Raw genomic sequence first — 26,566 nt, 5'->3', positions numbered from 1 at the left:
TGAATATTATATTAAGATCTACTTGAAAAATGTGAACCTCTCCTGAAGAAAGGGGGTCAACATGACTTAGTAGTTTGAATCCAGAACCCGCTGGTGTTTGAGTTACTCCATCCAAATCCCATCTAGAACAAGTTACATTTATTGAATTTTTGTTTCGATAGCTTGCAATTTATGTCACATCAGGGAATCGGTGTGGGCTAAACTGTTAAAAAATGGTGGTTTCTTTGTAGTTTTCAAATTGCTTTCTTTATAGGTTCAAAGACTGGTGATGATGTAACGGCTAGGAATAACCCCAGTGCTAGGGCGCCAGGTGGCTCGGTAGTTAGAGCAGTATACAGACACTGAAAGTCCGTGTTCAGGCCTTTTGCTGCATGTCCTCCACCCCTCTCATTGCTTGTCACTCATGATCGATGTGTGTGTGTGTGTGAAGCAGGTGGACACAAAAGAAACCAAAAAAACTCCAGTGACTCAAAAGCCAGCAAACAACTGTGCTAAAGGGCAGAAAATCAAGATTTTAACAGATGTATAGTTTTACCTAAAAAAAAAAAATCACAATATTGAATATTGTCTTTGAAACTTGTCCTTTATTTTAATGCATCTTTATAAAGTGATTTTGGTGACACGGGGATCTGTTTGTTCGAGAAAATTGAGAAACATTCGATTACCAAAACAGTTGCTATTGCTGCAGCTCTACCGTGCTTAAACATTGAGAATGAAGAGACGATCCAGCCATGAAAGAGGGGTTAAAATTAGTTTTATTATTATTTGATAGAGCAGAAAAAAATCCAAAAAACAAATACTTCCCATACATTGTTTTCTTTTCCATTTGGGCCACGCTGCACTCCGCAGAGCTTAGACCCCAGACAAACGGAATGGCGACATTGTTGTCAAACAGCAGCAGGCAGTAGTCAGGACAGCACAGGGTTACATTTAGCAGGGCACACAATGATCACGGCTCATTCCAGATTGCTTATTTTGCATCCACAAGACCTGGGCTGCTACCTTCTGCCTGTCAGGAATGTACAGACAACCTGGAAGATATCCGATGCTACTTTGAGACAGAAATACAAAATCTTTTAACAATTTAAATTAAACTTTGTAGGCTTGTATTTCTATCAACAACGTACATACTACACTGTTGCGCCATCCTAAATGAAACCCGAATGTACAGTGATGATACCCCAATACAGAGGGATAAACGTCAACTGATGCCCAGTTACCTAATGCGGTGCACCATGTTTCAGAATGGATCCTGATGATAATCGGTGAGCTAAAGAGTGCACTCTGGATATAGGAAACAAATCCTTACGACTTCACATTAGATTATCACATCATGGATGAATCATGAAATCAAAAGTGAAGCGACAGGGCAGCAAGACTCCAGGTTTGTAATTACATAGTGATGAGATCTATTGTTCTATTGTTTCAATGTGAAAACAATTTCTAAAAAATGGACAGATACAGGATGTTGAGAAAATAACTTCTGGGATGGCCAGCCTCTTGTCAGTTGGAGTTGAGTCTTTTTAAAAACGTATTGCTTACAAAACACCCAGATTATGAAGTATGTACGAATTTCACCATTTTACTGATTCAATTCAACACATCCAACATTTTAATATTTATAATGTGAAACTTCACAACACACCAGCTGGACCACCCCTGAAATTAAAGACAGCACATGGTTAATAAAGTATCTCCATGAGCAATGGGAATTCATGTTTAACGTAGGACATACTGTACATCACTAGCTTATCCTGTGCTGCTGCAACCTGATAAAAATGCACTATAGCTCATATGAAAGGCATAGTTAGCTCAATTCAAGGACCCGACATAAACCATACATACTTTAATGTTAAAGACTAAGACGTTCATGTCATTTGTTGCTATAGGGGTTTTTGCATAACTACATTCTGAAAGCTGTCCAGCTTCTCTAAGACCAATCGGAAGGTGAGTGGGAGCCACTGGACACACGAGAGAAAACAAATCATTTTAGGTGGAGATCCATTCAAACTTAGGGCATAAGCATATATCTTTACTAACATGACCCTATAAATAAACCCAGACAGTTTGCCTATAGAAGAAAATAATGCACCACAACCTATGACTAAAAGCAAAACAATGTCAAAAATATGACATTCCTTACACCCCCTCCGTCTAGCATGAATTCATGTTTATATCCAGAGAGGGTTCAAATAAACTAGACACCTTCTAGCAGAAGGGATTCCATTTGGGCTCCACTAGTTCTTTGGAAGGTTTTTTTTTTTGTTTTTGTTGTTTTTTACAATATTCAATACGAATAGTCCGCCAAACGTATGCTCCGTGTTTTGACATGAGTTGGTGAAACCTTAATCTTCATCTTAGAAAAAACAAAGTATTTAAAAGTAGGCCACAACATGGAACCCAGCAGATGTAAAACCACCTCAACAGTAACATTAGCCTGTAAATTCAGACCTCGACAAGAGGCCACTTCCAAAGTATCAGGGAGCACAATATTCCAAACACAGTATATGACTTACAGATGAAAAGACAAAATCCTAACATTCAGCCATAAAAAATAATCCAACACACATCAACTTCTCCACGGTACACACTTTAGGTTAGAGAGAAGAGGAAGTCTGTGTGCAGATAGAGATCATTTTTAGTCCTTTTTTTTCTCGTTTTATTCATTTTTGCAAAGCTGAAGCAGTTATTTCATGGATGGTCCTCGAAGCTTAACCACAATCCCTGTGGTGAGGTCTTCAGTTAAGTTCAGTTCGGCCACCACCTGGGCCTTAGTCTGACTGGCTCAGACTGGAGAGGGGTAGGACGTAAGGCGAAGATGTTTTTGTGTGTAATAGTGATTATTATTTTTCCCGGCCTAATCCAGAGGCAGGGAAGCTCGGGGGGTATTCCTCTTGGTGCAACAGAGGGGTTCAACCAGTATACAGGGGGGGAGAGGCAACATCGCTGGAGAAGTTTGCAAAATTGTACACGCCCGTGTAAACCCCAGCCCTCAAAAAAGGTACCCAAATTCAATTTGACATATTCCTCGCATCTCAGAAGCCCAAGCTGTCGCAGGACAACTCCACTTTGGGATGAAGGATTCAGGTAAGGAAGATGGTAGCAGAAATAGAGGAAGAGCTGAAGGAACACCTCTATCCAACAACCAACTAGGCTGATTCTCCACTGCACCATTTAGGCCAGAGGCAGAGTCCATAGAAAGGATTAGAATGATCATGAGAATGGCTGTTATTGATATTAAGAGGGGTAATAGTTATGATGTCAGTAGGGAGTAAGATTGCATTATTTCCAAGTGTTGGCTGCTTGGGAGATAGAACGGGAGGGAATCATGTCCAGCAGGTACTCTCGTTGACGCTCGACAGCAGAAGTGGTCTTATGGGCAGTCAAGCTTGGGTTCACATAGGCCATAGTCACACCTGTTAGAAGACAAGCACATCCGTGGTCAATGTATTGGTTACATTTATTCTATAATGAAGTATCAAACACACTATTTTGACTCATGTAGGAAGAAGGAAATGATAAACTAAGCAGTTGGCATCTAGGAAGATGAGTTAAAATCTCATAAAGCTGTATCTGAGGTTACAAAAAAAAAGACAATGACAACTATACAGTAATTCTAAAATGAAAAGACCTAGCCTGAAAAGGTGGAGTGATAGTACCAGAGAGGAATCCAACTTAGAAGAGACAGATTAACTCAAAAAGGAGCAGAAAGAGAGAACGGGTGAGAAGCGTTCTAGGTCTAACCATTTACCTGTGTTGCCACCGCTCTGCTTCCTCCAGGCAGACCCGTTGCCCTGGTTACTGCTGCCGGCGCTGACCTTTGCCCCCTGCTGCAGTGGGCGTGCTGCAGCATGCTTACCCACCCTGCTGCCCAGCGCCGCTGCCGCCATCGCGCTCTGCAGCTGAGAGGAGGAGGTGAATGAGTGGGCCACACCACGAGAGCTCATCGACTGGATGCTGTGTGACAGATGACTCTGAAAAGAGAGACAAAGCAGTGGGAGACATGCTGAGTGTTGGTACAGGTGTTAATTCCCATGTTTTTCACCGATCTAGGAAGAAATGCTTTGAAACTTTTTAAACCACAGTGTTGGTCTATCACAACCAAAGGCCATCCTAACCTGCTTAATGGAGTGGTGGGCAGACACAGATCTGTGCTGCATAGCAGCCCTGACATGCTTGTACTGCTGAGACACCAGCACCTCACTCTTGGACAGTGAGGGAGAGGAGGTGGTTTTAGAGACAGAGGAGGAAGAGGAGGCCGCCTGCTGGAGGATACGCTGCTCAATCTCCTGCTCCTGTTGGAGTGCCTTAACAAAGGCTGCCTTCAGTCGACTGGTGTGCTCAGCCTTCAGGGCTTTCTTCTGATTGGACGACATGCATTGGTCACAGAGGATGGTCCCAGCCTTTTCCTTTCTCCAGCGGGAGGTAAAGTCTGTCTTACACTGGGCACAGGTGTATGGCTCTTTGGGAATGGAGCTGGCAAGGGCAGCAGCTGGACCCAGATTACCTATATGGAAACAGAGCTTCTTTAGACTACATGTAAACATGTTTTTTGTATTATTCAAACTACCGTCGCACTACAACATCCCCATATTAGCTAACAAAGTGGAAAGATCTACTCACCCCTGCCGTGCATCTCCAGAAGTTTTTGCACCACCTCCTCCAGCCCCAGTAAGTAGATAAACTCATTATTGGCTGCTGAAGGCAGGAAGTTGAACTCAGGGGCAGGAGGTTTAGGTGGAGGGATCTCCAGCAGCGTCTTCTCCAACTGCTTACGCAGTGCAAGCTTAGCAGCCGCCTGCCGGCTGGCTGGGGAATCATTTATGCTAGAGTTGGGTGACACTGATGAGCCCTTTAGGCTGGTGGGAGAGGCCTGGACAGAAAACACAACAGAAAAAAATCAGAAAAGTGGTGCAGCAGCCTAGCAATGAAAAAGAGTATCTATGAAACAAATGAACATTTATCATTGATTACTATAAAACAATCTTTCTCCAGATGAGTGTGCAATGTTAGATTGTATCCTCACCTGAGGGATGTTGACCATGATATTACTGTTGGCCACATTAGCCACCCGAATAAGTCCCTGCTGAATGATCCTCTGGCCCTGGACCTGGACATTGGGCACAGAAGCCCTGGGAGCCAGCAAGAGTGGAGGGGGGCCTGAACCACTGTGATGATGCTGTTGCTGGCGTAGACTGGCTATCTGCTGGGGAGTCACTGCAATAGGCTGATGGCAGCACACAGAAGTAGCCAGCGTGGATAAAGGAAGAGAGCAAGCAAAGGGAAGACAAGAAATTAACCTCTTCAATTCCAAACTTCTTCAGATGAGACACCTTAAATGTGGACCAGTGTGATGACTTTTATCACCTGAACAATGCCATAGCCTCTCACACTAACCTGGGCCCCTCTAACCAGAGGTGGCATGACAATCTGAGAGTTGTGTTTGGACGGGATGTGTTGCCCACCCCGCACCAAAGGAGGAGGGATCACCGTGCCTGAGCTTCGACCCGTCGCCTGTGAACACAACAATGCAAATATACAATAAAGAACATACAGTATAAAGCTTGAACATTATGCTATGAAAGCATTTAGATCTGTGGTTTTGATATGAAACTCAGCTGCCCTGCACTTGTGTTGCTCAGTATTCCACTTTGTATAGGTTCAATGTAAAATGACATCATACATCAATCCAGACTCTACAATACAAGTTGTGGCAGAAGGCTGTAACAAACTGCAGCAACTACCTGGAGGGGTCCTTTGCTTGATGTGATGCTACCTCTCACCAGAGGAGGAGGAGTGGCTACAGAGCCAGTCGACTAGAAATGAACAGAGTACAGTATTAGTCCACAAACATGTACTTGAGGGGATGAATGAACAGAAATGTTTTGAGTCTTCATTAATTGTGTCAATTGGAAACCAAAGAGTTTCCTGTTCTGCTAATAGCAGCTAACGGCATAAAACCTGAAAAAGACAACAATTCCCCTTGATGCATCCATCCGCTCCAACAAAACATAAATGACGAGCAACACTCTTTCTTTTTCTGTTTGTTTTTTTACCTTCTGTACAGTGCTCTCCTTCTGAATCTGGCTCTGTCGTAGTTTCTTAAGCAGCACCAGCTTGGCCTCTTGGAGTCTCAGTTCCTCCTTCAGCTGTTTGATGATGCGCTCCCTCTCCTCAGGAGAACTCTTCTATGGATACCGTATCAAATAAAAAGGACTTCTCAACAGCTATCACTAAGTGAGAATGGACACTTAAGGACACAATAAGACTGTGTTCTATCACAAGTTTACATGTTGGTTTCCTACCATAAGTTTATCTGTGTCAGTCTTCGTGAAGCAGTGGCCATTCATGAGAGGACTAGATGGTTCATTGTCCGACAACACGATCACATCATCTGGCGATGGCGGCTGCCGCTCATTCTTAATGTCACTGAGGGGAGGAAAGTGAAAAGACAGAAAACAATTTGACTGAGAATGTGTTTCATCATTACATCTCGGTTCAACACTGTATTCTATTTCAGTCCAGAAAAATGCAGTTACCATAAACTGCACTAACTTGTAGTTTTGTCTTACACCCAGTAGATGGCAGTATATAATAATGATTGCATCAACCCTGTTGTAGTGCAAATGTGTACTGAGACACACAAGAAGACAAGAACCAAGAGATCAATAATGGAGTAATGGCGGCAGGGGAAGATCGCAACAACCCATTATCTCGAGCGAAAGGTAACATCAACGAACAGACCTCGTGCTCACTTCCTTCCAACACATGCAGCAAAGTCACTCATAAACAACATGCAAACCAAGGGCACATTAACTGCATTTGAGTTTTTTTATGAGAGGAAAAGGCCTTAAGCCTTTGATAAAACGTTAAGTGGCTCTTCCTGAGGACTAAGGAGAACAAAGGCGATGAGCTACATATGCATCAATCAGGGGAGGGGTGGAGATTAGAAATAAAGGGTGGCTGTAATTTTACAGCGCGTCGACCATGGCGGAAGAATATATCTGCCTCCATCACAGTGGGGATCCCATCCTGTCGGTCGGTGTGTAAGAAATTAGAAAACGGAGTGGTAAGAAGAACTGGTGGAAGTGAGGTAAGGTAGGGAGTGTGATATATGACAGCATGTGAGGGGTCGAGGTTTGGATCATAATGTGAAGTTATGCATGCAAACATGCAGTGAAGTTATATAATTGTTCAGACGCTGTCGAGCGAGAGGCTTCAGGGCTTCAAGCTTAGGCCCATTTTACCACCCAGACCGGGCCTCACCCCTCCCCTACCTCCGTGGTGAGGCCTATGGCCTAGCCGGATCGGCACAGCCTGGGCCTCGGCTCTCCCCTCCCTCCCAGCTGCCGACACTAGAGTCACAAGCTGAGCAGAGCGGAGGTCCGCTGGAGACACTGGAGAGGGTGACAGCGAGGGGGAGGGGAATACATGGCCAGGAGCCAACCTATTGTGTACACTCTCTCTCACTCAGTCACTCACTCAGTCACTACTTCACGCACCCCTCCCCCATCCTTCCTTACTTGTTCATCTTTTATACTCCAACTCACTGACTCAGTTCTTTCTTCACACTTTTTCTTCCTTTTGCACACTCTTCAGACCCAATTCTCTGCCATCTTCTCCTTCATCACAACAGCTGTCTATCACCTCCATTCAACAGAGATCGCATGCTCAGTTCAACAAGTTCAACTATATGACAAGAGCCATGTTGTTTATACTTGCAGTATGACATGGCAATTTCAACAGAATAAGCCATCACAACCCAAACAGCAACAGACTAACTCTTATAACCCTTACCCCTTTGCCGAGCTGCTAAGAACACAATCAAACACCCTATTCCTCTACTTCCCACAGAGCACTTCCTTGATATGATTCATTCACATTTAGAAAGATGTCCAACACCCCGTCACTTTCAGAATAATACCATTCTACATAAAAGCTGAAGCTTGTAGGGGCAGCAGCTTTCCTCCCCAGGCCTGTTTACATTCCTTACAACAAATATGATAAATTACGTCAGACACGCATGCATCAGAGAGGAATAAAGCGCTTCGTCATCTTTCAGCAACAAAAAGTTAATGGGGATCCAGTGCCTGGACTGACATGGCCTCTCTGACAAAATGACTAGCTTGTGATGGACTAGCTTGTGATGGTTGCTATTACTCTGTTAGAACAGCTTACACAAGCATTGAACACGCAGCAGCTTGGTTATGTAAGGTCCAGTATTTCTGCATGCCTCGGCCTTCCCGATCATGGCTTCACAATGACCCTGGTACAGGATTGCTGAATCAGTCTTTATTAGATGCATTCTCTGTTAAAATGCAACGCAACACCATGTGCCATATTAAGCTACGTAAGCGAACATGCCTTAAAAAATGTGTTCAAATGTTGATAGATTGTTAAAATGCATACAGAGCATGCAAACTATTAAAATGAGGGAGTAATGCTTCCTAAGAGAGAGAAACATGTTCAAGACAAGTTCAGTTACAGTGTTATTTTCCAGGCAATTTGGCTTGCATTACAATTAAATGATCATTTTACCAAGTTGCCCTACACTTACTTAGTCTTCTGCAAACAACAATAAAATGATCACCTTGCAGTGAGTGAGCATGCAAACACATGCTGAGGGTTCAACAGGGGCCAAAGGTGACATCACAAACAGGGCCGACACACGGCGCTGAATCACCTCTCTGTTCCACCTTAACTTTCATCACATCATTGTATGTATCTATTGCTCTACCAAACATCACATGACATCAGGCATTTTTCTGTGTGGTCATGTGACACACCCACCACCCCTCCTGGCCCCCCCTTCCTCCAACTGCTCCTTCCAACGTGGAAACCATGGCAACGGCCAGTTGGAACCAGTTTGTGACACGTAGCCTTCATTTTGTGTGAGGCAGAGTTCAGGTGCTGCTGTGGGAGAAAATGGAGCCCAGGCCTCAGGAGCCTCAAACTTTTCAAAACGGGGGCAGGCTGCCGAACAACCGCACTTTGCTAGTGCAAACTTAGAGAGAAACCTGAAACTCCAATAGACACATTTCTACGCGCAACACTGTTCAACATGGAACCCTTCGCCACTTCGGCCTTCAAAGTTCTCGTTTGTTACATGCAAGCATGAAATCCAAGGCCTGCAGTGCATCAATAACCCCGTAAGAAGTTTTCAAACAAACTTATACTCAAAAATGCAGACAAATATATTTGTATCTATACTGTGCCTCAGTTGTCAGTGTGTGCGAAGTCCTGTTCGTCATTCACAGCCCCTGCCTCTAACCATATGATGATCAAACAACAGTTAAACATAACCAAATAGAAATACAGTAGCAAACTAGTCTTTGTATCTTATACTCCCACAGATAGAAACTAGTTAGTAAGGAGATTATGGTGCATTTTGTCCATTTGGAAATACTTACAAAAGGTTTATTGTGGACAAAGTTGGCAGTCTTGGCATAACTGAGGCCCAGTGTACAGGAATAGATGTAACTGTTTAAAGGTAAAAGTGTTTATGGCATTCCTTTCAGTGTTGTTCGCAGACAAGTGACTGACAGTATCATGTCAAGTGAACAACAACTATGTCCCTTATGACCGTCAGCAAAAAAAACAAAAACAGCCTGTGACTCAATCAAACCTTGTGACCCTTTTCCACGTCTCACCTTTTGGATGTGCTCATGTCAACAGGCTCGTCTCCAGTCTGTACCTCCACCTTGATGGTGGCCTTCACTTCCCCGGTCTTTAGGATGCTGGCTGCTACCTTTGCAGCCTGCTCACTCATCTTGACGCCCTCAGCTTCAGATCCCGCCATGTCCAGGGGACTTTCGGCTGTATCACCTTTCTCCAGCTTAACCCGTTTACTGTCCATGTCCTCCTCGGCGGGAGCTGCATGGTCCTTCTCCAGAGCCCGCTTTTGGCTGCGCGTTTGACGCACTGCCTCCTCTGACATGGCTGCTCTCACCCTGGAGAGGGGGAAGACGGAAACAGAAGAGTTACAATCTGTGTAAACACTTCCACAAACCGAAAACAAACAGTGACGTTATTTTTTTCAACTAGTCAAATAGTTTTATCAACTAATATCTTGATTAATATAACAATTAATTAACCCCAAAATATATATATATATAAATCGTGTCTCAATATTTCAATACTTCATTTAATCAACTTCTCTTGAAAACGTGTGTGTCATAGCAACCCTTTCCCTGAACTGGAGAATCAATATTTACTCTTGGACTTGACTTAAAACTTGAGGAATGGTTCTGACATAGATTCATTTCATCACAGGAGTAATATGCTGTTAAGATAATCACTGCTAAAAGTATTTTTGCATCAGTGTGGAGCAAGTTGAATAACTGCAAGGATTTACATACATTTCTTCTCTCTGTAATACGGACTCAATCATAAAAAATGTGTTCTTTGCACATTTGTAGGGTTCTTTTGATCTGTAAGTACATTACCATTGTAATTTTTATATTTTATATATACATAAATGTATATATACTGTTTTATATTTCTGCTGTTGTTAAATGTGTCGTTTGTATAGCAGGAGTTTAAAACAAAAACAATTTCCCACCTGAGATTATTAAAGTATTTCTGATTCTGATACATTTATGACTGTAACAACAGTCAAACGGTAAACAGCGTGCAACGTTAGTTTAAGACTCACTCGTGCACAGCTGTTAAAGTAAACAGTAACTATAAAACTGCCAAATAACATTAGATGACGCATGGTGCACCGCTGTTATGATGATGTACGGCAGAAATGACTTTAAACATGGGGGCGATGAAGAAACTAAAGACAAAACAAGTACAGATGCGTTCTGAGTGGGCGATCTGAGATGCGATGGTTTCAAGTGTTCGTGCAGTAGCTGTGAACGGGCACAGCCATCTTGTTGATGGCGTTGTTTGCGTCCACAAATCCCCCACCCCCACCCCTAACGCAAAATAGTTAAACTTTTGCATGGGTCAAAAACAGACAGCAGGGATATCGGTTTGCACAGTAGATAGATAAGACTCAGTGACAGTTCAATTTACATGCATGGGCTGCACGATGGTTCACAACGCAGTAACAAGACACACACAGACGACTTGGCGACTTTCTTGCTAGATTTAGCAACTTATTCTGATCATCAGGGAAAAAAAGCAAGAAATACATTGAAAATACTATATTGTAATTTCCATGCATGGTGCTCAGAGTAATTGCAGTGGTCGGCTCTGCTGGGTCAGTTAGCCAGTTAGAAGCACGCCACTCACTGCAGGAGTGGGAGTTAATATATTACACAAACCTTTCCATTCTCGTAAGAATGGATGCGAATATTTGATTATTTTCAGATATTCACGGGGTAGGTATTCGATTTTCAATCTATTCTCAAAACTGTAGAAGAATCTTTAAAAATGAAATCCTTAAATTACACCAAAAGAAGTGTTGCAGCACAGAGTTTCCATTTTCAGCTCAGTGCGAGAGTCTTTACTGCGTTTTGCTGTCATTTACATTCACGTTTCTCTCCTCTCGCTACCAATATTAGCTGCCCTGTTTTCAGCAATGTTAAAATGTCTTAAAAAATGTGCATGCAGGCTGAAATTCGCTGTGGTGTTATGAGCAGGAGTTTGCCACCCGCTAATGTACACAGTGTCACCACTGAAAGACTGCATCGCTCTCGTCCATCTCAGCCGAAAACGGAGAAATCTCTGACTGAGTCTGAAGTGTGTAGAGGTCAGTGTGGTTATACTGTAGCAGCCTGGTGTTGTTTTCAGGTGATTTAATGAAAATAAACAAGATCAAGAGACGTTGTTGTTAAAATATCCTTTATAAAAGGATATATTTCATTTTTATAATTAAATTTTTGGTTAACACGACCTCTGCATTTAACCAAGTAACTACAATTGAAGCAGAAATGAAAATAGATGTCAACAATGTGTGTTTCACCGAAATTTGGACCTCCCAAAACAAACCTGGCTAGTGTGTCTACTGCAGGTTACCCCAGGTTCTTGGGGGAAATCATCCTCCTTATAAACATATTGCACAAACACTTTTTTGTTTAACTCTATACATGAACATTTACAATGCTGGATTTAGCTGATTTCCAGCCGTATAAAAATGGACAATCGTTGCGTATGGGTGTTCTGTCCCACTGCCAGTGCCCCAGATGTTGACCCAAATCTCACTTAGTACAGTAACAGAAGAGAGACCCATTTAAGTTTACTGGGGACAAAAATATTACACAGCAGAAAAATAGCAAATACACTATAACCAAGTCCAGTTGCTTCTGACTGAAATTGCTTTGGGATGACCTGGACAAATGAGCATATTCACAGGCTCACTGACACTATAACAATCACACACACAAAAAAAAATGTAGGCCATGTACTCATTATGGAACAAGCATAGACTCATAGACTCTCTTGTATAAACATTTGAAAATAATTGTTACAAAAACGTGATGCTTGTACACATTTTGCCGAAGGGTGAGAGCATGTCTATCACAAACAAATTCAGATATAATGAAACCAGGTGCACACACATACGCCATGTTGCACATCTGATTCAGAGAGCTGACTCAAGATCGTCCGAGTCCAACGTGACGTCATCGCAGATCCACATGACTTTATCCCAAGATTCCAAGAGAGACGTAAAGCGCTTCCATGAAAACCGGTTCAGACTGGTCTCATATTCAGAGAGGGCGGACGTTTAACCCCTGAAGAGACATACTGGCAGAAGGGAGGGAGTGAGACGAGGAAGCCACAGGCACGTCCCACACAGGGAGGGAAGGAGGGAGGGGGAGAAAATTACGTCGTCTTTGGACATTACAAAACATGTCTGCAGGGGTATGGGCAGACACATCCCTGAACTTCTGCGGCAGTCAGGAGTCAACAGCCGCATAAAAATCCTGTCATCCAAAACTCACCTGGATATTTGATACTAAAAATGTTTTCTCTACTATCTATTAAGTTTTCAAAAGATTAAAAGCCAAGCGAAGCTCATAATTCATCACAACAATCTAACGTATACCAAATCTCCTACAATGAGCCTGCAGTCTGTACAGCAAAGCACTGAGAGAACTGCAAAGTAAGGTAAATTAAACTGCTTTTCAGCAATTCCAAGAAATTACTGTCTGCAGTAAGACTGCAGTTTGTTACAACACTTCACATCTGTGAATTCAGCCAAGTTTAGTTTTTACTGGAGATGAGACGCGGGCATCCTTGGAACTTTGCAAGATGTTGAGCTAAGATAATACTATATAACAGTAATAAAACCAACAAACACATCCAAAATAAAGCAACTACACAGTTAAAACATTCAGGTCTCTGGAGCCTAAAATGCACCCGGCTCTGGTGCACAACAAGGACAGATGTGCCCTGCTGTACTATCCCTGGACACAAAGGCCATCTATCTGCCAGAGATGACAACTTGTGTGTGGGTTGGTATGCTGTGTGCATACCCATATACAACTCACACACCGCTTCAGAAAGACTTTACTCTGTAAGCTTGTAGAAATAGTGGCTGCACATTGCTCTGACTATAACGGCATGGGGGTGAACCGTGTCAGGTACAAAATGACTGTAACCCTTTAGGACAGTGCCATGTGATTAGTTCTGCACCTTACTAGGACGACTGTGGTTGTTACTTTCAGATCTTGAGACACGTGGGTACCTTTGTCCCAGAAGACATGGATAGCACCATGAATCTGTTGATTCATAGATGCACTTCTGCTAGGCAACGTGGAGGCGTGGGCAAATTAAATTGTTGTCCGTGCATATGTTGTGATTTTGAGTGTTATGTACATACTCGAGACTGTCCCGAGGGATGTGTGTACTCGTTCTCGTTGTTGCATCACACTCCATCTCACTAAACATTTAATGAAGGACCACCACTCACTGGAGCCCATTTTCTATTCAGCGCCCTGGTTTCTATATGAGCCCTGAAGGCCTGTTGTGTGATAGGAGGTCATTCAACTATCGAACATGTGAAGAAGACAAAGAAACTAAGAGATTCAGCGAGAGAACGCCTAACGTGTAAACACAAGAGTCCATCGTTTCCATTCACAGTGACACCTAAGAGCATGGGTGTCAAACTGATCCAGTAAAGGGCCGTGTGGCTGCAGGTTTTCATTCCAACCAATCAAAAACACACCTGGTCCAACAAATCAACTGTGTGAAGACAGTTCAGGTGATTGAATAAGTCGAGTCAGGTGTGTTCTTGCTTGGTTAGAATGAAAACCTGAAGCCACACGGCCCTTTACTGGATCAGTTTGACACCCCTGCCTCAGAGAATTGAAGGTCAGAAATTCTTTTTAATGCATCAGTATTTCAAACCACCAGAATCTGAGATATTGTTGCAGTGAGACACCGCTCAGATTATTTGGGATGGCAGAAGACGACGTAGGGACGACGTAGGTAAAACACAGGTCAATGAGCCACAATTAAGACTTATATAGGAAACAAAGCTTCTTTGACATTTAAGTTAGAGCATCCTTTGCGTAAACTTACATAAACCAATTTGTTTGAAATTGGACATCCTTCATTTGTATTATGTTGCCAGGCAATCAACTGAGAACAGATCCTGAATCTATCAGTTCATTCCTGCCAGTTTTAATGTTACAACAGTACCATCTATCCAGTGGGTAAAACCAAACTAAACTGACACTACAATCTCACAAACAAGGCTGACTTGTCCAACAGCAAGTCCATCTGGAGTTGCTTGGAGGAAACTGGCACCCAAAACCACGTTGCCTGGGACCCAGCAACCAAGAATACCAGTTCTGTTGAAGTACCAGTTCTGCCTATTACTGTGTATGATCGAAATGCCATTCCAGTATCAATTTCTCACATTTATAAAAATGATCTGCCCCTAAAACAAGAACACAGGATGATTTTTCTGTTGATTTTGTAGGTTTCGCAGGTGCGTCACATTTAATATTCATGCTTCCTATTTTTGGGAGGTAATTCAAGAATCTTGAGTTTGAATCTGCTAAACTCTGTTAAACTCTGAGCAGATGTGTTATCATATAGATCTGCATGATGTTGGTGAACAAACGTTCCCTCCCAACAATTGCACACCATGAAAATGCATCACATTTACATATGCATGACCTACAACAGCAGCAGAAATGTAAAGAGAATAAGAAAGAGAGTAGAAGGCAGCCAGTGATTAGTGATCTGTGTCTGTTCCTCTCAGGAGACTATGGAGGAGGAGTAGATGCATGTCCCTCTTGTTTCCTTCAGAATAATAAGGCCTAAGGGCAGACTAGGGCTGAAGTCAGCCTAAGAAAAATTCTACCTACTCCTCAACCAATTGATTGGTCGACAGGGTAAAAATCTGCATGTTATCTCTAGACTGACTGAATTCCTGTGTGAGTGCAATTCTTTGCAATGGGAGCGCCGAGTATTTACACTCTGGTCGACAAAAGTTGAAAAATGTTCAACTTAATGTTCGAGGGGACAAATGGAGAAATGAATACTGCTGTCCTCCCTTAATGCTTCAGCCTTCCCTTTATCCAGAGCAAGTACTAAACCTTGTGCCCACATTTTTACTTAAATGGATATTCCGTTTCACAAATCACAGCACTCAAATTCCCTTGCACGGGAGCTGCATTTGAAGGGCGCCTGGCATTTTCAGCTAAAGTAAAAAAGCTTTATCGCACACACAGCCTTATTTATGCAACAGTGCTCAGACGAGCATATTGATCAACCAACCGACCAGAAGATGTCAGCCCAAGGGCAGACAAGATCTTTGATCAAAACAAAGGATGAGGGCTTTAAGGGATGCACGTGAGAGAAGACATTTCTACTGCACGTTCAAATTCATCTGAAAAAACCATTTGGATAAAAAGGTTTGAACCAAGCCATTTGATTTCCTACACAGTAACTGCCTTAAAGCAGGCTTGCTCACATATACATTTAATAAATTTGCATTTCTTTGTGAGGGCTGCACATGCTAACATCAGTCTTCTTGTCCATAAGACAAAGGTGTATGCAGAAAATCTCCCATCCCAGGCGGATAAGATGCAGAAAGCAAATGTAAATCTTGTGACCTAGACTGACACTACAGGTTTTATTCTCAGTCGCTCTCCTATTGTGTTCAGTAGTTCATAGAGAGCAGATCAATGGCAAAAGGCTCGTCCCCTCAGGTAGCGTGCTAGCCTCCCATCTCCAGCACTGTAATGATCTCCCCACTGGGACTGGACCCAGCCAGCCAACACATTAACAGCCATTTTAAAAATACTGGGGCTTTTCAACTGTGTCCTTAGGGTTTAATGAGAGAGGAGACAACAATTATACTGTCCAATAAAAGCAATACTAGTATAGATTATTATTGCCCGATAAAGGATAACAGCGCAACAACTCTTTCTTGTGGCTAAGGGACTCTGGCCGTTGTACTATTGAATGAATCGCTCAAACTGACAATTTTCTTACAAGAAGCCGATACAATAACGCCTGGTTACACCTACTGCTTTAATTATGTCGCATCCTACTTATAAAATATGTTCTTTCGATTACAAAATCATTTCAGGCCATCAAAGAGTGAAGCTATTTTCCTTAACGCTATCGTCTTAATTGAAAAAAATATCAGACTACCTATGCTAATCTGTGCTCACCAAGCTAGAAGTGGGGGTAGGGACCCAGATGAGGTGGTGCCATGGTTGGGGGAGGGAGAAGGGTGCAGAGCGCATGTGGTGAGCTGAGCCATAATCTAACTGTACCCAAGTGAAAAATACTCTTCCTTGTCTTCTCTCTCTCACTTGCTCACTCCTCCGTCCTTCCCTCTACCCCTCCCTGCCTCATACACTTCCCCCCTCCTCCTCCTCAGTAGTTCTGTTGTAGGCTCGGCCAGCCCAGAGTGTGCGTGTGTGCCCCTGCTGGTTGTGTTCCGAACGCCAAGGGTTAAGCCCCTGCCATTTTAACGCCACTGACAGATCAGACCATTAGGGTGTTACCTAACAAAATGGAAGCCTTTAACCCTGAATCTGCCAGGCTGCCTCTGTGTGTGTGTGTGTGCTAGAGCCACAGAGTGTGTGAGTGTGTGTGTGTGTGTGTGTGTGTGTGAGTGTGTGTGTGTGTGTGTGTGTGTGTGTGTGTGTTAGAGCCACAGAGTGTGTGAGTGTGTATGTGTATGTGTGTGTGTGTGTGTGTGTGTGTGTGTGTGTGTGTGTGTTAGAGCCACAGAGTGTGTGAGTGTGTATGTGTATGTGTATGTGTATGTGTGTGTGTGTGTGTGTGTGTGTGTGTGTGTGTGTGTGTGTGTGTGTGTGTGTCTCCACCTGGATTCTCCCTCAGCAACGTGACAACGACAACAGCAGTAAGTCCAGGAAGTGCAAACCAGGCTTTTGTACGTGAGCACACAAGAATGCATGACCATTTAGCCACATTAATACATATATGGCTGTGGTTGTTTTAAAACAGAGAAACACGTTGATGTTGTTATTAATGCAGCCTTAAAACATAGAGAACTATCATACAAATAAAAAACTACACATCATTTCCACATCTCTTTAGGATTTTGACGAGCACACGTTGACATATGTGCAATGCATAAAACCCTTCTGCTGTATTTTGAGTAATTGATTCACACCAACAGAATATACTTTACTGACCATCAAGTGACATTAGGAGTGTCTAGATTATGCTAGATCTAAAGCACCTTAACATCTCAAGTCAATCATCTCTAGTTCTAGTAGTTTTCCCCAGACTCAAATCACTGGATACATTTTCAAACACAAATGTTTACTTGCTATAATAAAAAGTTATCGCTAAATGTTTTAAAAAACCCTAGACAGGGATAATCTCCAATTTCAGCCAAATTGCTTCCAAATGGTTACTCCATAATCCTGTAAAACCAGAAGCCCATGCCCACATACAGACTGGAGGGCCAGGACACACGCAGACCGCTATCAGATTACATTTCTCAGAAATAGATGGTAGCAGGAAGTGACCAGAGTAGGAGGGGTGGGGGGAGGAGCTGAAATGGTGCAAAGAAATAAAGTGTACCAGACAAGACGACCAGGAGCTGAGCACATCATCGGTGTACGTTGCTGAAGAACACAACCGGTAAAAGCAGGTCAGTTGGCACATATTTTTGAGTTAAGTTGGCAATCAACTTTCACAAGATCCTCTTGAGTAGGGGTTGATCTAGGTTAGACTGCAGAGAATAAAATGTTGTGTGTAGAAAAGACACAAGAAAAAATCATCTACAACACAGATTTCTGATGTAGACTAGTACCTTAACTACACTAGTTGCAAATTAAGTGTTATAAATTATGTTATAATCTGTCAATAGAATATTTTATGATAATGATAATTTGGCCGATACTGATGTTCTTGGTTATCGGGTCCAACCGGAAAAAAAAGCCACACACAAACATCGGCCACTGCTATCGGTGAATACCATCTTATTTGCCGATAGCACCCTCATTCAATCATAAATGCAGAAAAAATTGCCATGCAGAGTTCTAAATTACTCTTTGGCAACTTAAGATGGATGATTTGCTATAACTTCTATGGCATGAATCTTTGTCACAAGAGTTCAATTGCAGCTGGGTTACTACAAAAGAAGAGACCAAATTGGCCACACAGTTCCTGTCGATTATCTGTGGTAACGGACCATCTATGATCCTGGGGTTACACCTTCTGATGTTCTGCATCCACAGGCCAAGAGTACAGCAAACAGTATATTACAAGGAGAAATATCACCAGCTAAGCCAAAAATGTAATTCTGAAAACAGAAATTTAAGTGATAGTCAATAGAGAAGTTAAAGTCGCGATGCACAAGACACAAAGACACAGTGAAGTCCATGTATTCAGTCAGTAGACAGGTATTCCTTTTCTAGATAATCAATGTCCACGACAGGGTTGGGCGATAGGACGATATTAGATCGTGAAGGATTAAATGCTGATGATCTGCCAAAACAGAGAGATCGTAGTATCGTCTGTAGGGCACATTCTATCTATTGCTTTTCTATGCTCTGCACAGACACATCAGGGTTTTTTTTCCTCAGCCGATTCACACTATGGCTAGTCCACCGCATGCAACCCCCTTAGGACACGCTGATCAACCAATCATAGCGAACCACAGGTAGCAATGAGGATTTCTAATTCCCCTTTATTTGATTCAGAGAGTAGCAGGAAGAAAATGAAAACAAACTGCTGTATCCTAACAGCACACGAGCGTCAGACTATCACATCGCATCGCTGCTGTCTGTCCACACTTATTCATAGAATTTGTGGAACAAACTGTGAAATATGCGCCTAAAAAACGATAAATCCCATGCAACCGTGGACTCCTGATGTGTTTAATACAAAGGCCCTGCCGTAACTTCAAAGAGGCCGCCTTTCTGCCCAAACCTGCTACACACACACACATGCAGTCACACAAGTTGTGCACATCGGATGGTGACACAACAAACCTTTTCAACCACCTATAGAGTCCTGAAGTCTGCTGAGACAGCCAGGAGACCAGCCACACCACAGCCAGCAGAGGCAACAAGGAGCTTTGGGCAGCTTTATGTTAAATGTCCATTGGCAAAAGTTGGCGAAGTTGCGCAAACTTATTCAAATTTGTTCAGAAAGGTTCTACATCTATATTATACATTTCTCTTTATGGGCTATATTATTACATAGGGGAATACTTGCAATGGCTACACTGTTCAGTAACTTTCAAAATAATTAAAAATTAATGTAAAAAAGTGATTCAATTGTGATCGCAATTTTACTGTAAAAAGAATCATATGATATTTTTGCCATATCGCCCAACCCTACCCACCGACTTATCAGTACATATTAGCATGTCATCCTCTTCATCACAGCATCACAGGTGGCATCGAAATGTATGCATTAGGTTACACATTTAAACTATATATCTAGGGGAGCATACTCGCATTCATTCACAAAACAATAGTGCAATAAATCAAGAATTAAATAGAATCTTTGGCACATGGTCAGCCTTGTTTTTAAACGGCAAAACCAAACATCCCCATTGGGTGTGGTCGATACGTGTTGTCTGTTGCACTTGTTGCCACACCCAACAGTGATGTCATGACTAAGTATTGAACCATGACACTTTTAAATACCAAGTCTTAGGACCCCACAATTAAAACGTTATCAGGTTCCTAAAACTGCCCCCACATATTTGACGATGGTGAGAGGGTGCCTTGATTCAGGTGACGGATGCATTTATAAAAATCTAGTGCAGTGACGTATGTCACGGTTGGTAGAGACTCCAGTCTGAAGTGCAGTTCATACACTTCACTTATAAACCAGAGAATTATAGAGTAACGAATCATTATAAGAAATTGTTTCTCTCGCCAAATTCTTCCTTGCTATTTATGCTATGCGCATAAAAAAATAAAAAAACATTTTATGCGAAGTTCAAGTTAATATGCTTGTCATTGTCAATTTAAACTAAAAGTAGCCTGCATTAATTTTTCCAAACGTCAATGATGAATGACTTTGAAAGATAATGAAATGATATTGAATTATCGCCAAACCCTACTTTAGATGCAGCAAAAACAGTAATTGAATGTCATGGGTATTTCTTACAAGCATAAAACAATGATAGGATGCGCCATCAAAACCAGGAATTCTGGGGATATGCTACATTGTGTTAGCCTAGTAATGGACTCATCCAACAGATCTGGGGCAGTGGCAATGACAGCTAGCTTCAGGAATGATAATCAGGCCATTTTTATTCCTATGTGGAGTGACGTGGCAGAAGACAATCAATGCAGCGTGTGGAACACCTCAAAGCACCCCAGCACAAAGACTACCTTTTCAGGACCATTGTTTACCATTGTTCATCTTTTGTGACACTATACATTTCACCTGATTCCTCATCCTGCCAACCCCCTCCCCTCCCCTCCAATTAATATTGTTTTTCTTTTTTGTTTTTCACGTTCTGTGTATACTACAGTACACTTTCCACTCAAGAAACAGTTACGTTTCTGATAACTAATTGGGTAAGTGGCCAGTGGGCTCAAACTTCCAAAGTCAGTCCCCCTGTTTTGATCATTTTAAGCCCCGGCATAACAGCGCACTGATACATATGCACACAATCCACACAAAACAGCCATGTGGCAGGGAGTCAGACAGGGCACTTTGTCCACTCTTGGACACATGCCTTGATGCTGCATGTATCCAAGTTGCCGGTATGCCTGTTTGCTGCTCTGAGAGTTGCCCTGTCAGCACGGACCACACAGAGGAAGCAATTGTTACAGGCAGACTGAAAAAAAAGCTTGAAATTTAGAAATGTGTATTCCATAACCTGTAAATGGGCAATAAGGAATACAAAGCTGCAGTGTAGATTATCCTTGAATACAACACAGCTTTCACGCATTTAGTGTTTTAAATATCTGGGAATATGTTTATAACCCGTTACTTGTGCTGGGGGAAGAGAGCCCACAATATCTGCCAAAATACCTGTGGCAGCTGGCCTATTGTCGTTTGTGCCTGCTGAGTTTTGTTTTTGTCTGATTAAATTTCTACAAAAAATAACCACGATGAAAACTGAGAAATTAGCAACGTTTGTCTTGTGCACTCTCTCGCACTTTAATTTCCATCTACCCATCCACTTCTCATACACTATATGAGTCATAATTAATCACATTACAGATTGATTTGTGAATATCTTTACCACCTTGTGGTATTGCAATGCAATCTCTTAACAACAAACACCACTTGTTACTATTGATTCAAGGTCCAAGTCATTGTAAGCCATATGACCCACCTGGTCAATAGGTGGCTATTTAATGAAGGAATACCAGAAGTCTTCTATGATGTATAACCAGTCTGAAACAGAGGGACGTCATACATTGGCCACTAGCCACACAACTAGCGTCAACAAAGTTACTGTCGAAGTGAGAAGTATTGAGTATAGGAATTATGATTGAGCCTATAATCTAGACTAAACTCAATTTTGAGTTTGTTTTGTTTGTTTGTTGTGAAACTAAAATTTGAGGAGGTTTTCATCATTCAACAATGCCCAAATCATCACTCCATAAATGTACCTGCAACTGTCAAAGACAGGTTGGTCATACTGTAAACACATGCTTGAGTCAATATGAAGTTCAACAGGATTAACGAGAAACTGTTCAGTCAGTCAAACACTGGAGGGTTGCTCTCCTCAAGATCCAGGAATATTGCCCAAGGCCTTTGGGTGGGACCCTGTGGCCGATACCACTTCTCCTGTCCTCTGGCGTTTGATGCAACCAACAAGGAAACCGACAAAACAACAGACAGTTCTCAGAGAGAGAGCTATGTTGAATCCCTACATGTTAGATCAGAATTTAAGGTACTTCCTATAACTAAGCTAAATAGACACGCCTCTTCATACCAGTCTGATCTCCTTAAACCTTTTCGTCCATCCTGGGATCTCTGCTCGTAGAATACAAGGCCCCCGCCTGACCCCAGAGTCAAGAGGATGCCAGCAGGCTGCAGGTCCTCTATTGAATTCTTCAAATCTAAACCACCTTAACTTTCAGTTGATTCTTATTCTTAAATAACTTCAGGCTGTAAACGTGTTATCATCCTTCCAGCAGTTGTGTCTCCGTCCATCTAAATCTATTAAACCTTATATTTATAGCTCATAAGATACCTGCCGACAAGAATACTGTCAAGTTTCTGAAAGCCACTGCATCTCTTCAACCCTCCATTTGTTTGTTGTCTCACAAGCATCCAAGCTGTATGCTCAATCTCTCCGAAGGCCTCTTATCCTCTCTTTTCACCCAGGCTTCTCTGTGGTGGAGCACTGGTCGTCCTGGGACCTCTCTCTCTCTCTCTCTCTCTCTCACCTTACTGTCGCCACCTCTTTCCAGATGTTTTAGATCTGGAGCTTCATCGTTCAGGGAATTCAGCCCCTCTTCTTGTCTCTCTCTCTCTCGTTCAGTTCGCCCTAGTCTCTCTCTCTCCCTCTGCTTGTGTCCTTTCTCCCACTTATGTGAATGATGTACTTCAGCTTTGCCTCTTGTATGTTTGTGTAGTCAGGCCTCTCACTCCAGGTCTCTATGGAGGAGCGGTCATGTGACACAGGTCTATCTGTGTGGCAACACCTGGAGGTTGCGTCACATCTTCCTGGATCCATATTCTTATGTTTACAATCTTTATCTATAATTCTGTCATCCTGATTGTCAATGCTGTAATTTTTCTATGTTGGTCTTTTCAGTACACACAACATCAAATGCACATCTGTCCTTCCTGAAACACGTTACTAGATGATTTGAACCAAAGTCAATCAAAGCATCTAATCAATTTCAAACCTTTGGAAAAGTCAGTAAATCAAAATGGCATATAGGTCGATTTTGGAGAGACTTTGCGGTATCCCCAGCATTTCCTGTTTCACAATGACTGCATTCACACTTGACCCGACCAATTGCTGTGTTAAAACTGTGTCGATCGGTGAGCTATAGAGATACTATGATGATAACGCCACAGCCAAACGTGGATGGATGGAAACAATAAAAGCTATGACGTACTGCCCTGCAGAGAGTTATCACCAGTATTAGGTCGAAATATTGTGGTTAATCATTAGAATAAAGAAGAATGTGGGGGATGTCACATTTCCCTGGGAAAGATACACAATCCACTGTTGGGGTCAAGGTTGGATGAAACAGATGTGATCTCCATTCTAAATATATCTCACATTCAGAAATTATATCTAAAAAGTGACAGCAAAACACAATGGTGTGAGTCATTCTAGTTTTTAAGTTTAGATGAAAGTGACATAGCTGTGGACTGTATGTAAAAAATATTCCCTCACATTTATGCCCACTTCTCTACATTGGGATTCAACTGCAGTGGTTACTCCACAATACAACATTCACAATAATGTTAAGTGCCAGAAGGAAGGACCATAATATCGATAATATAGCCTGACCAGAATAAACTTAACAAGGGCAACAAAGAGCAAGGTACCTGGCAGAAGCGAAAAGAAAGAAAAAAAACCTAGTCGGAGATGGAAAATACAGTCGATTATCAAAACGTTTCAGTCCTGATGCAGCAAAATAACAGTGGATCTCAAGACATGCCTGTCTGCTCACATCACTCTCAGGAAGACTTTTCATAAGAGGCGCCCTTCCTCGGGCTAATCCAAGGCCCATCATGAAATGCAAAGCGACATGTGTCCCCCATCACTAGCTGAGGGTGTCAACTGTCTGCTTGATCTAAAAAGGAGCTCAGCCGAGGTAGGCATATATACACTCACGCTCATCTAAAACACACCTCATATACAGGTGAATGTAAAACTGACTTGTGACCACTCAGACATGACCCACGGTTCATATCTACCTTGCCGTAGATGCTGTGACTGGCTTTAAAAAAACACAAATGCTAAGCCCCGGCTGAGACATGAAAGACTTCATAATTCAGATACATCTAACAAATAACACATCTCCCAATTAACGCCATAGGATTAGTATCACAGCAATGGCTTCAAACGCTTGACTTCAAAGGGGAGATGACGTTATAATTAGATAGATCTTTATTGTCATATAAAATAACAAAATATCAGCTATAAAAATCAAAGATAATATATACACAATGAGGTAGACTATAAAAACAGGTGTAAAAGTAAGCTGCACTGTAAATATGTATAAATGTGGTTATAGAGCATGTCCTTAGACCTGAGCGCAAGACATCTCATAACACACATAACGTGGTGAATTTGATCTACAGTAACATTGTGCAAACACTATGAAGGCGTTTAGTTGTCTATAGTCTGGCGTGGGTGATAGCTACCAACGTTACCTCGTCGCGGACAGACAGACAGACACACACCCTGACGGAGGCACCAGCGTCCACCATTACGCCTCCATAAAAAAAGGCTTTTCACGGTTGAGCTAATCTGACAAAGTTGTGATCAATGGCTCATATAATGCCATAATCCGACCCATCCACGGCGAAGAACAGTCGGCTTATAGCAATAACACGGCGACAATACTCGGTTGTGTGATGTTCATAAACTTTTAGTGACCTCAACTTTGCCCCAAAAAGAATACCTTGTTTTTAACTAACCCATCAACAACAACAAGAAGCTATCTCATGCTAACGTTAACTTGCCAACAACAACCTGTCCATCTGTCCGGCTACAAAAACCAAGTGGCTAACTAACGCGAGCGAACAGCCCATTGTGGTCATTACAGGGGATTATAGGGAAGTCATTGCACATGTGAGCATAGTAGTCCTCTAAATGTGAGTCTAAATAATATGATATTTAGCGTCCAAATAGCGATACACGACAGACAATGAGATCGACCCCATCTCAGTGAGCTGTGCTAAGTGTTAAGCTAAGCTAAGTTAGCCTGCTAACGCTAACTCCCTGGACACTCGCTTGCCCAGACAGACACATTTAGTCACAAATAGGAATTAATTGCATAAATTAAAAAAAACATTTTATCTCAATAGTTTTTCTAGCTGCATTATGAAGTAAACAAATACATAACATACATTATATCTTCCTTCTGGTGCATCCCCGGTGCAAGTTTTCCAAGGGAAGTTTGTTGAAATATTCCTCCACTTAGGTGTGTGTGTGTTAGCTGCGCGACACACAAACTGTTACCTTGCACGTTAGCTCGAAATCAAGCTATGCTAAGCTAGCTCAACTGTGCTAACGCCGATGGAGAAACTTCCCTTCCGTCGTCATAATTTTATTGAAAATTAGAAATATCTGGGACAGTTGTTGTGATAATAGGAACTTACTAAGTCTAGGAGGAGCTTGACCGAGTTCCTCCCTGCGATTTTCAGATGTTTGATGTTGGTATTTTTTTGCTGGCTTCAGTGTAAAAAATCCCGGGGATCCCCTCTCTCCTCTGTCCGCTGCCACTCCGGCTGCCAGATAATGTAATGAGCCACCACAGGCGGCGTCATGCTGCGTTCATACACACCTCGGAAATGTTAAGTTTCCAATTGCTGAGATAAAAAGACAATGCTGCGTTTGAAACCAGCAGTAAGAAGAGAACAAACGGGGACAGGGCAACTTTTGAATGGGAACTTGAACCCCAGGCATGAATCCGACATAAAGAGTATATTATATTATAATTTGCACTGATGCTGGCATCACTTTAGTCTGTTTTTGTTGTTGTTGTTGTTGTTGTTTTTGTTTAAAGTATGTTTGTGTACAACTACCCTATGTGCCCTTGAATTGCCCCCCGAGGACAAACAATGTTTTTTTAATTGAATTAAATCAAATTGGGTTGAATTGAGTATATACATAAATAAACACCATAATTCTCTTCACCTCTTGTGTTCTCCCCTTTTCCTCCCTCCTTTAATTGCCCAGTCATCCTGTTATGTCTGTCTTACGGTATGCACTGTATATGTATATGTATATGTATGGACGGGGTGACTGCTGTAATTTTGTTGTACTGCACGATGATGAAGATGATGATGAGGATGACCCATTATTGTACTCATTAAAATCGATTCGATTTAACATGCTCATGTGTTTGCTTGTGACAGAAACTTCCCAGGTCTTCTGCTTATGTGCCAGGCCTACATAAAGAACAGAAAGCCCTTTTGAACTCTTTCAGTCTATAGACATTGCAAGTTACGATATAGGAAGCATAAAACGTTATGTATCGCCCTTTCATTTTAGTTG

At 42.2% G+C, this 26,566-nt stretch overlaps 1 protein-coding gene across 2 annotated transcripts; it reads right to left on the bottom strand.

Moving 5' to 3' along the window:
* Window positions 1–747: 747 nt before the first annotated feature.
* On the bottom strand, window positions 748–25,796 carry LOC310945288 (transcriptional repressor p66-alpha-like). 2 transcript variants are annotated; one of them, XM_083911335.1, is made up of 11 exons: window positions 25,669–25,796; window positions 9,651–9,950; window positions 6,306–6,429; window positions 6,057–6,188; window positions 5,745–5,816; window positions 5,398–5,514; window positions 5,027–5,227; window positions 4,624–4,873; window positions 4,119–4,507; window positions 3,752–3,974; window positions 748–3,416 (listed from the first exon to the last, which is right to left on the bottom strand). In XM_083911335.1, exons 2-11 carry the CDS (start codon window positions 9,935–9,937, stop codon window positions 3,283–3,285), a joined length of 1,929 nt encoding a protein of 642 aa, XP_083767461.1. In that variant the 5' UTR covers window positions 9,938–9,950; window positions 25,669–25,796; the 3' UTR covers window positions 748–3,282. The 2 variants fall into 2 exon arrangements, with proteins under 2 accessions (XP_083767461.1, XP_083767460.1); XM_083911334.1 differs by lacking the exon at window positions 25,669–25,796 and adding an exon at window positions 25,417–25,536.
* Between the last annotated feature and the right edge of the window lie 770 nt (window positions 25,797–26,566).

This window comes from Echiichthys vipera, assembly GCF_963691815.1.
Source record: "Echiichthys vipera genome assembly, chromosome: 3".
In the NCBI taxonomy this organism is placed as follows: Eukaryota; Metazoa; Chordata; class Actinopteri; order Perciformes; family Trachinidae; genus Echiichthys; species Echiichthys vipera.
The sequence above is the reverse complement of the archived record's forward strand: the minus strand, read 5'-3'. Positions and strand labels throughout refer to the sequence as shown.